General features: G+C 37.6%; 1 protein-coding gene across 4 annotated transcripts in view; it reads left to right on the plus strand.

The window, feature by feature from the left end:
- UBE3C (ubiquitin protein ligase E3C) overlaps window positions 1-14,011 on the plus strand; it is a 162,263-nt gene that overhangs the window by 99,027 nt on the left and 49,225 nt on the right. For all 4 annotated transcript variants that reach the window (XM_027841019.1, XM_027841020.1, XM_027841021.1 and 1 more), the window contains exon 18: window positions 3,144-3,391. In XM_027841019.1, the coding sequence (XP_027696820.1) occupies window positions 3,144-3,391 (248 nt within the window). The remainder of the gene's footprint in view (window positions 1-3,143; window positions 3,392-14,011) is intronic.

The following is a 14,011-nucleotide window of genomic DNA, read 5'->3' on the forward strand; positions in this document are numbered from 1 at the left end:
TCCCTCATTGAAAAGGCAAGCATCTCGATACAGGTTATAGATGTGTAGTCATGCAAAACACTTCCGTAGTAGTCCTGTTGTGAAAATTTAAGTATGTTTCCCTTTACCCTATCCTACCCCCCATTTATTCTATCCTCTCTTTTGATCCTGTCCCTCCTCAGAAGTGTTTGCTTTTGATTATCCCCTCCCCCAATCTGCCCTCCCCTCTATCAACCCCCTGCTCTCTTGTCTCCTTCCCCCCTTATTTTCTTGTAGGGTAAGATAGATTTCCGTAACCCATTGCGTATGTTATTCCCTCCTGAAGCCAAATCCTATGAGAACAAGATTCACCCATTCCCTCATACCTTCCCCCATTTCCCCTCCACTGTAAAAGCCTTTTCTTGTCTGTTTCATGTGAGATATTTTACCTTATTCTGCTTCTCCCTTTCTCCTTCTCCCAGTAAAATCCTCTCTCACCCCTTAGTTTTATTTTCCAGATATCACCCCTTCATCTTCAACTCACCCTGTGCCCTCTATCTATCTATCTATACATACATATAATTTTTTCCCCTCCCACTACCCTAATACTGACAGAGGATTCATGAATTACAAATATCATCTTTCCCTGCAGGAATATAAACAGTTCAGCCTTAATAAGTCTCTTATGATTTCTCTTTCTTGTTTACCTCTTCCATGTTTCACTTGAGTCTTGTATTTGAAGGTCAAATTTTCTATTCAGCTCTGGTTTTTTCATCAAGAATGCTTGAAAGTCCTCTATTTCACTGAATGACCATTTTTTACCCTGAAGGATTATACTCAGTTTTGCTGGGTACGTGATTCTAGGTTGTAGTCCTAACTCCTTTGCCCTCCAGAATATCATACTCCATGCCCTCCAGACCCTTAATGTAGAAGCTGCTAAATCTTGTGTTATCCTGATTGTGTTTCCACAATACTTGAATTGTTTCCTTCTTACTGCTTGCAGTATCTTCTCTTTGACCTGGGAATTCTGGAATTTGGCTACAACATTTCTAGGAGTTTTCCTTTGGGGATCTCTTTCAGGAAGTGATTGGTGGATTCTTTCAATTTCTGTTTTGCCCTCTGGTTCTAGAACATTAGGACAGTTTTCCTTGATAATTTCTTGAAAGATGATGTCTAGGCTCTTTTTTTGATCATGGCTTTCATATAGTCTAATAATTTTTAAGTTCTCTCTCCTGGATCTGTTTTCCAGGTCAGTTGTTTTTCCAGTGAGATATTTCACATTCTCTTCTATTTTTTCATTCCTTTTGATTAGAATCACAGCACCTTGATTTCTCAAATTGTCCCTAGCTTCCAATTTCTCCATTCTAATTTTTAAGGAAGTATTTTCTTCAGTAATCTTTTGGACTTCCTTTTCCATTTGGCCAATTTTGCTTTTTAGGGCATTCTTCTCCTCATTGGCTTTTTGGACCTCTTTTGCCTTTTGGGTTAGGCTATTTTTTAAGGTGTTATTTTCTTCAGAATCTTTTTGGGTCTCCTTTAGCATCACTCTGAGTTTTTCCTCTGCTTCTCTTACTTGCTTCTCAAAATCCTTTTTGAGCTCTTCCATGACCTGGGACCAATTCATATTTTTCTTGGAGGCTTTGGATGTAGGAGCTTTGACTTCATTGTCTTCTGGTTTTATGTTTTGATCTTCTTTGTCATCTAAGTAAGATAATATAGTCTGACTCTTTTTGTGCTGCTTGCTCATGATCTTAGCCAATTACTTGAGTTATAGACTCTTTGTTAAGGTAGGGGTCTGTTTCCAGAGTGGAGAATGTACTGTCCCAAGCTTCAGGGGTTTTGTGCAGCTGTTTTTAGAGATCCTTCCAGAGACCTGTAAATTTTCAGTTCTTCCAAGGTGCTATGATCAAGGGTGAGGTGTTTACTTCTTTCCTGGCCTGTGCTCTGGTCTATAAGTGACCACAAGCACTCTTTTCTGTCTTGGAACTGTGAGGAGGGTTTCCTCTCCACCACCACTACAAGCTCTACCACGCCAGCGCTCCTCCTCGCCCCAGGACTGCCACCCAGAACTGTGACCCAGATCCAAGCACAGGCAAAGCAAGGGAATTCAGCACCAGCAGAGAGATCTCTGCAATTCCCCTCTGATCAGCCACTCGATTCCCCCTCAGTCTGTGGGCCAGAAAATCAGGAGGCAGCCACCACCCCGGGGCCAAGCTCGGGGACTGGCGTTGAGACCACCGCACTTCTCTCTCTCACCGCAGACACAGACTTTTCCCACTGACCTTCTAAGTTGTCTTTGGCATTTGTGGGTTGAGAAGTCTGGAAACCGCCACAGCTGCCTGTGATTCAGCTCTCTGAGGCCTGCTCCAGTTTTGCTGCAGCCTGTGCGCCCACAAGGAACTGCATTCCTCTCCCAGCCTGGCGTGATATACCTTTCTAATCAGCCATCCAGGTTGTCTTGGGCTGAAAATTTGTTTCACTCTGTCTTTTTGTGGATTCTGCTACTTTAGAATTGGTTTAGAGCCATTTGGAGGAGTTTGGGGGAGAGCTCAAGAAAGTCACTGCTTTTACTCTGCCATCTTGGCTCTGCCCCCCTGCAATTTGTAATCTTTTTCAAAATGTTTGCCTTGAAAAATTTTCCGACAGTGCTTTTTTGTTTTTGTTTTTGTTTTTGTTTGGTGAGGCAATCAGGATTAAGTGACTTACCCAGGGTCCCACAGCTAGTGAGTATGAAGTGTTTGAGGCCAGATTTGAACTCGGGTCCTCCTGACTCCAGGGGCTGGTGCTCTATCCCCTGTGCCACCTAGTTGCCCCCTCTGCAGTCTTTCAGAATGCTTTTTTTATTGAGTAAAAGAAAATTACATAAACAACTCTGCCTGTTGCCATTACTTTCTTTTACCTTTGTTAGGGTCTTTTTGTTCTGTTACTGGTTTTCCCTGTCTGATTCAATCTTAGTGTTCATTTAAAAATGCTGTTTTTCCTACTGTATTTATTTATTTATTTTTGCATTTATGGTTGTTATACTGTTTTTCTGTTCTAAACTAGGAAAAAATGTTTTCTTTGTAGTAAGATGCTGTTTGGGTTCATTGTATTTTTATAGTTTTTCTTTTGTATAAATCGTCCAGGTACATGAATCTCTTGGATTATTTTCATTTGTCTTTTCCTTTACTGTTTTTTTTTTTTAGAGCCTGATTTGAAAAAGCGGATTCGTGTGCACTTACTTAATGCACATGGCCTGGATGAAGCTGGAATTGATGGTGGTGGCATATTTAGAGAGTTCCTGAATGAGCTACTGAAATCAGGTTTTAACCCTAACCAAGGATTTTTTAAGACCACTAATGAAGGGCTTCTATATCCTAACCCTGCTGCACAGATGCTTGTTGGAGATTCTTTTGCCAGACATTACTACTTTCTTGGCAGAATGCTGGGAAAGGTAAAGAATTTATTTTATGTTGGAATAAATATGAAAACCTGCATTTAGTTTGGGAAATGCTTTCTGAGAAAATGTTGGAAAATATCGGATTTCTTTGTTGTTGACCTACCCTATAGATTTCTGTTTAAAACCAAACATTTTTGTCTTTATCCTAGATTTACATGGAATACTAAAATGATTGTTATTCAGAAATATTTAACACTTTAGAAAAACTCCAATCCATTAAAGTCAGCCCAGAAATACCTCATGTGGTTGTCATCAGATATGTTCAATTTATATGCTAGTATGATAGAAATCTTGTTCCCCATTCGCTTCCAAAATAAAATTTAAAAAACTAAAAGAATGATCTTGTGCATCCATATATAATTATTAACAGACTCAAAAAGTATTCATTTGCTATTGCATAAGGGTACTTCTCTGTGGAGTCAGCTCAGCTTGGCATAAGTGTATAGAGGAATCAATTAATAATCATTTGTTTCTGATGTAACTCATCATTATATGCCAGCAGATGATAAAAGCTTCTGACTTCAGATAGCATATATTTTTCTGAGATATGCTGGCTGCGTGACTTTGGGCTGCTCTTGCCTTTCTGTACTCCCAGGCAACTTTCTCAAGACTACTAATTGCAGAAGAATTGTGATCTGCATTGGTTTTGGGTCCTTAGTCCCTGGGATTATGTCAGTGGTGCCACAAGTCTGTTCTTCCTTCCCTCCCCATTCCCAACACCCCCCTCCCCCCACAACAACAAAGAAAAGAAGAAAAAATATGCTGCTGTCTTTGGCTGTCTTATAGTAAAGATACAGGTCACCGGGATATAGAATTTTGTCACAGAGGGCAGAATAGATTGCCACAGGGCAGAATAGATTGGTGGACAGTTGTCTTGGTTTTCTTGTTTTTGGATATTGGGGGTTAATAGCATAAGATGGGGAATAATATTTTAGAGTGCAAGTATAACTTGGAAGACAGAGGACCTGGGCTCAAATCCTGCCTCTGTCACCTGTGTGACCTTAATTTCTCCCAGTCTCAGTTTCTTCACCAGTGAAATGATGTGGTTGAACTAGTTGTCCTTTAAGGTCCTTTTTTGGTTCTAAATCTGACTCAAAGAGAACTGGATCTAAAGATGAGGTCATGTTGTATGTTGGGGCTCTATCACTACCTGTGTTGTCAGCAACAAGTCACTTAACCTTGATTGGGGGGTGGGGTGGGCGTTTTTGTTTTTCAGTTTAAAATGGAGATAGTCGTGCTGCATTTATTTCTCCCTGTGAGGAAAATACTTTAAAATAAAATTACCCTTGTGTTCTTCAGAGTCTTGAAGTACTTTTGAAATTATCAAAGAAAAATTCAATTGTTTAGTATAGTTTTTGTAATATATTAAAATAAAATTTATTATAATTGATTGAAAATTATTCTTACATGGATGATTTATCTAGTACCTGATATAGATGCTTAAGTAAATCCTTGGTTCCCAACCTTTTCAAGAATGAAGGCTTGTATGGACTGATGCTGGGTGAAGTGAGTAGAACAAGGAGAACGTTGTACACAGTAATAACCTTGTTATGTGATGACTAACTTGGATAGATCCCTTGTTGTGACTCCAAGACCTGGTAGTCAACAGTCCTACAATTTTTGAAATCAACTGATGTAAAATTTTTCTTTTCCTCACAATTTTGGATAAACTGGAGTTTGTTGTAACTTTTTGGTCAGTGTCTTATCAATTAGAGATTAGACTAAATTCACTAAGTTTATTGCTTCATACAAATTATTCTTAAGCTTTAATTTCAGATATTTGTTTTACTTAGTAAAATCATTTATAAAAGAATTGCCAGTGTAATTATAATACTTTATAACATTTGTTATAGAAGTCAGTTTGTAACACTTGATATAATATGAGGATCATTTGATCCTCATAAAAACTCTCTGTTGTATAGGTATTATAATTCTCATTTTACATATAAAGAACCTGCAGGTCCAGGAGGATGTGTGCTTTTCTCATGTCTTTTCCCTCTCTCTCCTGGAATGGGAGCAAACACTGTCTGTTTCCCCCCTCATCTAGTTCAGATTGTTACTGCATAACAGCTTCTTCTGCAACATAGTTAGAGAGTGCTTATCCAACTTTGTTTAAAAACTCTTTGGTGATAAAGATATCCCAGACTATCTCTGGGGTAGTTTATTCCAGGGCTCCTTAAACTTTTTCCATTCACCACCTCGTCAGTGCTTTTTAAACTATGGGTCGGGTATCAAAGCTTAAGAAGTGCTGGTCTATTCTACTTTTGGATAGCTGTATTTGTTAGGAAGTGTTTCCTTGCACACGACTTCATTTTGTCTCTTTGCAGCTAGTTCTATACACCTTATTCTTCCTTTTTCTGTCCAAGCATACAAATGTAACAGCTATTATGTTTCCCTTACATCTTCTCTCCCTACCAACATAGTTGTTTCTTTCAGCTGATCGTCCTGTGGATATAAGGCTGTCATCATCTTAGTCTCCCTTCTCTGATCATTCTCCAGTTTATCAATATCCTTCCTAAAATACGGCATCCAGAACTGAACACAATAGTACAGATGTGGTCTTGCCAGGGCAGAACAGAGCTGAACTCTGTTTCTCTTAAATTGTCTCATTTACAGATGTGGCTGACAATAGAGAGTGACTTTATCTTTTTTTCCCATTGACTACATTTTTAAAAATTTCAAACCTGGTAGAAAATTGACTCCAGTTATTTGTGCCCTCTTGATTTCACAGGCCTCATAAACACACTGTTAGCCTTTATTAAAGTAGCCTTTCATTCTAGGAACCCTCAAATTAGAGAATGGAGATGCTTAGAAGAAACCGGGTTGTAGAGAGGAGAAAAGAATGTAATTTGTAGATCCCCAGGGGAAAATATTCAAATTAGTAAGTCTATAGGATCATAGATTTAAAGTTGAATGGGAACTTAAAAGTCATATTTCATTTTACAGAGAAGAAATTGATCTCCAAAATTTTGGTGAGTTCTTCAGAGTTGTTCAGAGTTACCTGGGTCATAAATTCCTTCCAGGTCCTTTGATTATTAATAGATTACTCTTTTTCTGCTGCATAATGCTGTCTTCCTTATGTTAAAATACAGAATGGCAAAACAAATACATTTGGGGAGAGGATGGTTTCTATTACAAAAGGGTACTTGCTTTCTTTACTGAAGGGAGTCGTTGTAATGGGACCCTTGAATTTGCAAATTTCCTTACTGTATTCCTTACTCATTTGTCTTTCATTCATTACTGGGGCTTATTTGGTGGTTATTTGGGAAAAGGAGAAATCTCTTGTAAAGATCTGCAAGTAATTGAAAGTTATATTTGAAGACAATTTATTCTAGCCATCCTCTTAATATATCTGATTTACAAAAATTAAAAAAATTCAGTATATACTATTAAGAAGTAATATGTTTTGTATAACATCTCTATGTTAAGCTAATATTTTTTCCCCCAGTTTAAAATTACTCATTACAAAAAAAGCAGTATCCAGTCTGTTAAGGAGTTTGTGCTAAGGTCTATATAAAAAAAGACTTTTGTAAATTTTTTTTGTCACATGATTACGTTTTACCTATGATATAAACACTAATGCTTGCCCCAAAATTGATTTCCAAAGGTGAGCCCTTTTTGACTGATGACTTTTAATACCCTTACTACCCATTAGTTTGTGAGCCCTTTGAGGACAAGGGACTGTCTTTTGCCTCTTTTTGTATCCTCAGAGCTTAGAACAGTGTTTGACACTTAAGTTTTTATTGATTGATACTTGACAAAAGTTAGTAATGCAGCTTAGAAGCTGGGAGATGAAGAAAAAACAGATAATAACGCCCAGATGCAACAGATCATAAATCTGATAGAGTGAAATCTATTCAGGCCTTAAACTAGCTGTATGTGAAAGCCCACTAGCTCAGTTGAAAAAGTAGAAGGTGATAATAACATTTTTTGAGGTGGGATGGCTAAAATAATAAAATCCCCAAGATAATTTCCCAATTTGAAATTTGTATATTCTCTGCACATTAACATTTTAGAGCACTATTGGAACTCTATTTGATTACTTACAAAGTGGCTTTTCAAAAACAAAAAAAATGTGGTAATCTTGAATAAATTAAAGGAACATAACATTAACTTTTTTTTAAATCACAGCAAAAGAAAAGCCTTGATTATTGCTTTATTGAATATTGTACATACTCACCAAAGGATAAAGTGATAGTGCTATTAAATAACTTTCTCCACTCCCTCGCCCACAGGTGCGTAGGCACCTCGTTTGTGACATGTTTGCCCAACTGACGAATTAAACAGAAAGATAAGGCACATCCTTGCTGTTCAATAACTGCCAGCTTTATGGGCTAAGTTAAAGACCTTATTGAATACTCATTCATCCATTTCCAAAGAATGCTTCCATTTATCCATTTGCAGAATATTATTCAAAACCTGCAGTACATTATTAAAAGGTTCTTTGTAAATAAATTGAACCTGCTACAAAGGAAGCAATTTAGCATCCACAGCAATTTAATATTTGTATGAAAGTAAAATGTAAACACTGTAACCCTGGTGAGTTATCTTAAATCTCACACTATCAAAAAATAAATAACATTAAAATTTTCATAATTTATATAAAATCATCAGTGTACAGGTAGTCATTGCCAATCCAAATTAATATTATTTCAGAACTATAGGGATTTATAAGATATAGTATATTAAAGTTAGTTACCCTATTTTATCATCTTTTTCATTATTTTGAATTTAATTACCTTTAATAATAGTAGATGAAAAGTTAATGATTTATTGTTAATATTAAAGCAGTTTCCCTAGGAATTATAATTATTATTCCCTTTGATTCAAATTTTATCTCTTCTTTTTTCAGCTTTATGCTTAGAGCCTTGATCGGACATTACTGCATTATGAAATTTTGGAGGACTTTTATCTTAGCAGGAGATTGAGAGTCGTAGTTTCTCAGTAGTCTCAGAAGGTCTGTCTTAAAGAGAATGTTAATCTGATACTGGTAGAATTGAAATCTTTTTAGATATTTTAGAAATCTACTAAGATAGAAGACTGGTATTTGAACCCTAAAACTAAAAATTTTTTTAATGATTTTGTTGTAGACCTATGGTTTTCTCTTTAACATTTCCCATGTGCACAGGCCTAGCTAGAAATTGTTACTTGAAATACTAAAGTATAGCCCTTCCTTTGTTGTTAAAACTGTTCTATCAGCTCCCTATAATCCTCCCGTAGAGGTATGGGTCAATAGTTCCTTGTTATATAGAGGCTGATGATTCCCTAACTTATTGTAATAATAGATCACATTTAAATAGTACTCTTAAATTTCATAAAGCAATTTATAATTGTTAGTTTATTCCTATTCTTTGAAGAATAATTGAAATATATTCATAAACAATATTAGACATAAATGTATTTTTTTTCATATCTGCTTCCCATCTCAAATTAGAGCTGAATTAATACTTAATTGGGCATAATCTACAAAGTAGTGCTGGATCTACCAAATTCTAGCTTTCCATCTTCAGCCTAGTTAGCCAGATGTTATAAGGATACTTATTATACCACTACTTACTTTGTTAATCTTGAGAACCCTTGAAGACTGAGAACTGGAAATGATCAGATATTATCAACATCTTTTTATATTTTTGGGGAGTCAAAGGTAATACACATTCATTCCTTACACATTTTTATTTCTTGCACTTATAATAACAGATAGGAGGCGGTGATATCCATAATTTGATAAAGCACCGTAAGGTATAGTGTTTTGTCCTGAGCTCTTTTTTTTACTGACAACCATATTACCATATTTGTTTTTTAATATGACAGTTCGATTACACTCACCTTCTGAAAGCTTATGTTTTGACTAATTGTTAAAAATTTTTAACGTTTACTATGTGGTCTTGATCTGTCATCTAGCAATTATCTAGTAGGTTCTGATACTGTTGATTGAAGCAAGTCACATTTTTCTAAATATTCTAAGAATTTATAGTCATTCAGATTTATGTAGAATGTTCACCAAGTAAATAGCATTCCTTTAGAATTTTTTTGAGAATGGTGTCCCTCTTGTTATTATGTATTTAATGTACTTACTATGCTTCAACTATGATAGTGTCAGTTTAATAGAAATAGGCAAGAATGCTGGTAGATGTATACATGCTAGTGCTTTTATTTCAGTAGTTTTTATGGGAGCCTGACAAATTAATGGCCATACTGATTTTACTTGGATATTTATGTTATTGGTAAATAGGCCCTAATATTTTTCTAGATAGGGTCTGAGTAGGAAAGTTCTTGGTTCATACAGGGGTGAATCCAAGAAGATTCATTTGTGAAAAAAAAAGGAATGCAATTTGTGCTAGAGAAAAGGTTAGCAGTAACAACTGAATTAGCCATTTTAAAAAATCCTATATTATTAAGATTGAATGAGTATTATAAGTGGCATTCATTTGATTATAGATGCAGATTTATTCTTTGTTTTGTTTTCAAACTTCAGTCAGTATCACTGGGCATTTTTAATGTTAGATACGTATGGTAGCTTGCCTCACTGTGTAACTAGCATCCCTTTAGCTATGACCAGTACAACTTACATCCTTTATGTTCTGATTTAAGAGTCATGTAAAACTCCTGCCTAACTAAGAATATACCTATTTGCCACAGTCCTCTCCTATTTAGTCTAAATACTTAATTTTACATTCTGGCTGCAAAGTCAGACCATGTTAGCAAGATTACTTCCAACTTGCCTTTTGTTGGTCCTTGAAAGAAGCACATAAACCTTGGGAGCTAGCTACTGTCATTAGTAGATATATATGAATTCATTCATTTAATTATGTCTTTCTGACACTGAAGAACCAGAGATTGATGCTGAAGTTAGAGATTTAGAAAAAGTAAGTTTAAATTCTGTAGTAGGAAACAGGAATGATAATGGCAAAGAGGAGGTGTGAACAGCACAATCGTTGAGTATGATCTTAAAGGGAATAGAATAAATAGGAGAGATGCTCTCTGGTTCAATTACTGGACAGAAGGATACTGTTGAGAGGGTAGTAAAGCTCCAAAGCCGAAGACATTTTAAAAAATTTAATTAATGTATTTATTTTTAGTTTTCAACATTCACTTCCATAAAATTTTGAGTTCCAAATTTTCTCCCCATCTCTCCCCTCCCCCACCCCAAGACGGCATGCATTCTGAATACCCCTTCCTCCAATCTGCCTTCCCTGTGACCCCTCCCTTTCTCTTATCCCCTTCCCCTTCTGTTTTCCTATAGAGTAGGATAGATTTCTGTACCCCATTTCCTATATATCTTATTTCCCAGTTGCATGTAAAAACAATTTTTAACATTTGTTTTTGAAACTTTTGAGTTCCAAATTCTCTCCCTTCCTCCCTCCCCACCCTCACTAAGAAGGCAGGCAATTCAATGTAGATTATACATGTGTAGTCATGCATAACACTTTCATAATAGTCATGTTGTAGAAAACTATGTTTCCCTCCATCCAACCCTCCACCCACCTGTTTATTCTGTTTTCTCCTTTGACCTTGTCCCTCCTCAAAAGTGTTTACTTCTGATTACCTCCTACCCCAATCTGCCCTCCCTTATATCATCCCCCTCCCCCCTCCCCTGCCTCTGCTTATCCACTTCCCCCTATTTTCCTGTAGGGTAAGATAGATTTCCATACCCAATTGTGTGTGTATGTTATTCCCTCCTTAAGCCAAATGCAATGAGAGTAAGATTCGCTCCTTCCCTCTCACCTCCCCCCTTCGCCTCCACTGTAAAAACTTTTTCTTATCTGTTTTATGTGAGATAATGTACCCCATTCTACCTCTTCCTTTCTCCTCATCCCAGTATAATCCTCTCTCACCCCTTAATTTTATTTTCCAGATATCACCCCTTCATCTTCACCCCCCCGTGCCATCTATCTATCTATCTATCTGTCTATCTGTCTGTCTATCTACATACATATAATTTTTTCCCTCCAACTACCCTACTATTGACAAAGGATTCATGAGTTACAAATATCATCTTTCCGTGCAGGAATGTAAGCAGTTCAGCCTTAATAAGTCCCTTATGATTTCTCTTTCTTGTTTACCTCTTCATGCTTCTCTTAAGTCTTGTATTTGAAAGTCGAATTTTCTGTTCAGCTCTGGTCTTTTCATCGAGAATGCTTGAAATGCTCTATTTCACTGAATTTCCATTTTTTTCCCCTGGAGGATTATACTCAGTCTTGCTGAGTAGGTGATTCTTGGTTGTAATCCTATCTCCTTTGCCCTCCCGAATATTATATTCCATGCTCTGTGGTCCCCTACTGTGGAAGCTGCTAAATCTTGTGTTATCCTGATCGTGTTTCCTCAATACTTGAATTGTTTCTTTCTAACTGCTTGCAATATTTTCTCCTTGAGGGGCAGCTAGGTGGCGCAGTGGATAGAGCACTGACCCTGAAGTCAGGAGGACCTGAGTTCAAATCCATCCTCAGACCACTTGACACTTACTAGCTGTGTGACCCTGGGCAAGTCACTTAACCCCAAATGCCTAAAAAACAAAGAACAGAAAAAAAAATATTTTCTCCTTGACCTGGGAACTCTGGAATTTGGCTGCAATATTCCTAGGAGTTTTCCTTTGGGGATCTCTTTTAGGAGGTGATCAATGGATTCTTCCCATTTCTGTTTTACCCTGTGGTTGTAGAATATCAGGACAGTTTTCCTTGATAATTTCTTGAAAGGTGATGTCTAGGGTCTTTTTTTGATCATGGCTTTCAGATAGTCCAATAATTTTTAAATGATCTCTCCTGGATCTATTTTTCAGGTCAGTTGTTTTTCCAGTGAGATATTTCACATTCTCTTCTATTTTTTCATTCTTTTGGTTTTGTTTTACAGTGTTTTGATTTCTCCTGAAACCATTAGCTTCCATTTGGTCAATTTTGGTTTTTAGGGCTTTCTTCTCCTCATTGGCTTTTTGGACCTCTTTTTCCATTTGGGTTAGGCTATTTTTTAAGGTGTTATTTTCTTCAGTATTTTTTGGGTCTCCTTTAGCAAGCTGTTGACTTGTTTTTCATGGTTTTCTTGCATCACTCTCATTTCTCTTCCCAGTTTTTCCTCTACCTCTCTTACTTGCTTCTCAGAATCCCTTTTGAGTTCTTCCAAGGCCAGGGACTGATTCATATTTTTCTTGGAGGCTTTGGATGTAGGAGTTTGACTTTGTTGTCTTCTTCTGGTTGTATGTTTTGATCTTCTTTGTCACCAAAGTAAGATTCTGTAGTCTGAGTTTTTTTGTACCGTTTGCTGATGTTCTCATCCAGTTACTTGAGTTTTAAACTCTTTGTTAAGGTAGGGGTCTGCTTCCAGTATTGTCCCAAGCTTCAGGGGTTGTGCAGCTGTTTTTAGAGATGCTTCTAGGGATCTGTAAAATTTCAGTTCTTCCAAGGTGGTGTGGTCAGAGTGACCACAAGCATTCTTTTCTGTCTTTGAACTGTGAGGAGGATTCCCTCTCCACTGCTGCCACAAGCTCTGCCATGCCAGCGCTCTTCCTTACTACAGGACCATCACCCAGGCCTGCAACCCAGATCCAAGCATGGGCAAAGCAAGAGAATCCTGCCTCAGCATCAGCAAAGACATCCCTGCAATCCCCCTATGCTCAGCTACTCAATTCCCCCGCTGTCTGTGGGCCAAGAGCTCTGGAAGCAGCCTCTGCAGCTGTGGCCACTACCCTGGGGCTGGCTAGGGCCCAACCGTCCTCCTCTCTCACCCAGGTCTGACACTACTTTCGTATTGACCTTCTAAGTTGTCTTTGGCGTTTGTGGATTGAGAAGTCTGAAAACTGCCACAGCTTCCCTTGATTCAGTCCCCGATGCCTGCTCCAGGTTTGCTGAAGCCCGGTCTTTGCCTTCATGGCCAGTGCCGAACTGTGCTCCTCTCCCAGCCTGTCAACAGTAGATCTTTCCATCAACCATCCAGGTTGTCTTGAGCTGGCAATTTGCTGTCGTTTTGTGGGTTCTGTTGCTCTAGAATTGTTTAGAGCCATTTTTTACAAGCATTTGGAGTGCTTTGGGGAAGAGCTCAAGCAAGTCAATGCTTTTACTCAGCCATCTTCGCTCTGCTCCCCCACCCCTCCCCAAAGACTTTTTGTTTTGTTTTGTTTTGTTTTTTTGGCTAGGCAGTGGGGTTAAGTGACTTGCCCAGGGTCGCACAGCTAATAAGTGTTATGTGTCTGAGGCCGGATTTGAACTCAGGTCCTCCTAACTTCAGGACCAGTGCTCTATCCACTGCGCCACCTAGCTGCCCTCCCAAAGACATTTTTGATAGCTGTCTTATTCTCTTATAGGTTGGACCTCTCTCATTGTCCTTTGCTGGATCTTTATCCAGGTTAATCCCACTAACTATGAGTGTCCCCCAAGACTTTGTCTTGGGTTCCTTTTATTTCCCTGTACTAGGGATTCTATACTTAGAGTCCATGAACTTAAAAGAATTTTTTTGATAACAATATTCCAATATAATTGTTTTCCTTTTTAATCCTATGTATTTTGTTTTCATGTATTTTTGGATTTATCAGCAATTTTTGAGAAGGGGTTTATAGGCTTCACCAGACTACCAGTGAGGTCCATGACACAAATAAGTTTAAGAACCCTTGCTTTATACTTTTACTCT

The sequence above is a fragment of the Vombatus ursinus genome, unplaced genomic scaffold, assembly GCF_900497805.2.
Source record: "Vombatus ursinus unplaced genomic scaffold, bare-nosed wombat genome assembly UNPS02014852.1, whole genome shotgun sequence".
Lineage (NCBI taxonomy): Eukaryota > Metazoa > Chordata > Mammalia > Diprotodontia > Vombatidae > Vombatus > Vombatus ursinus.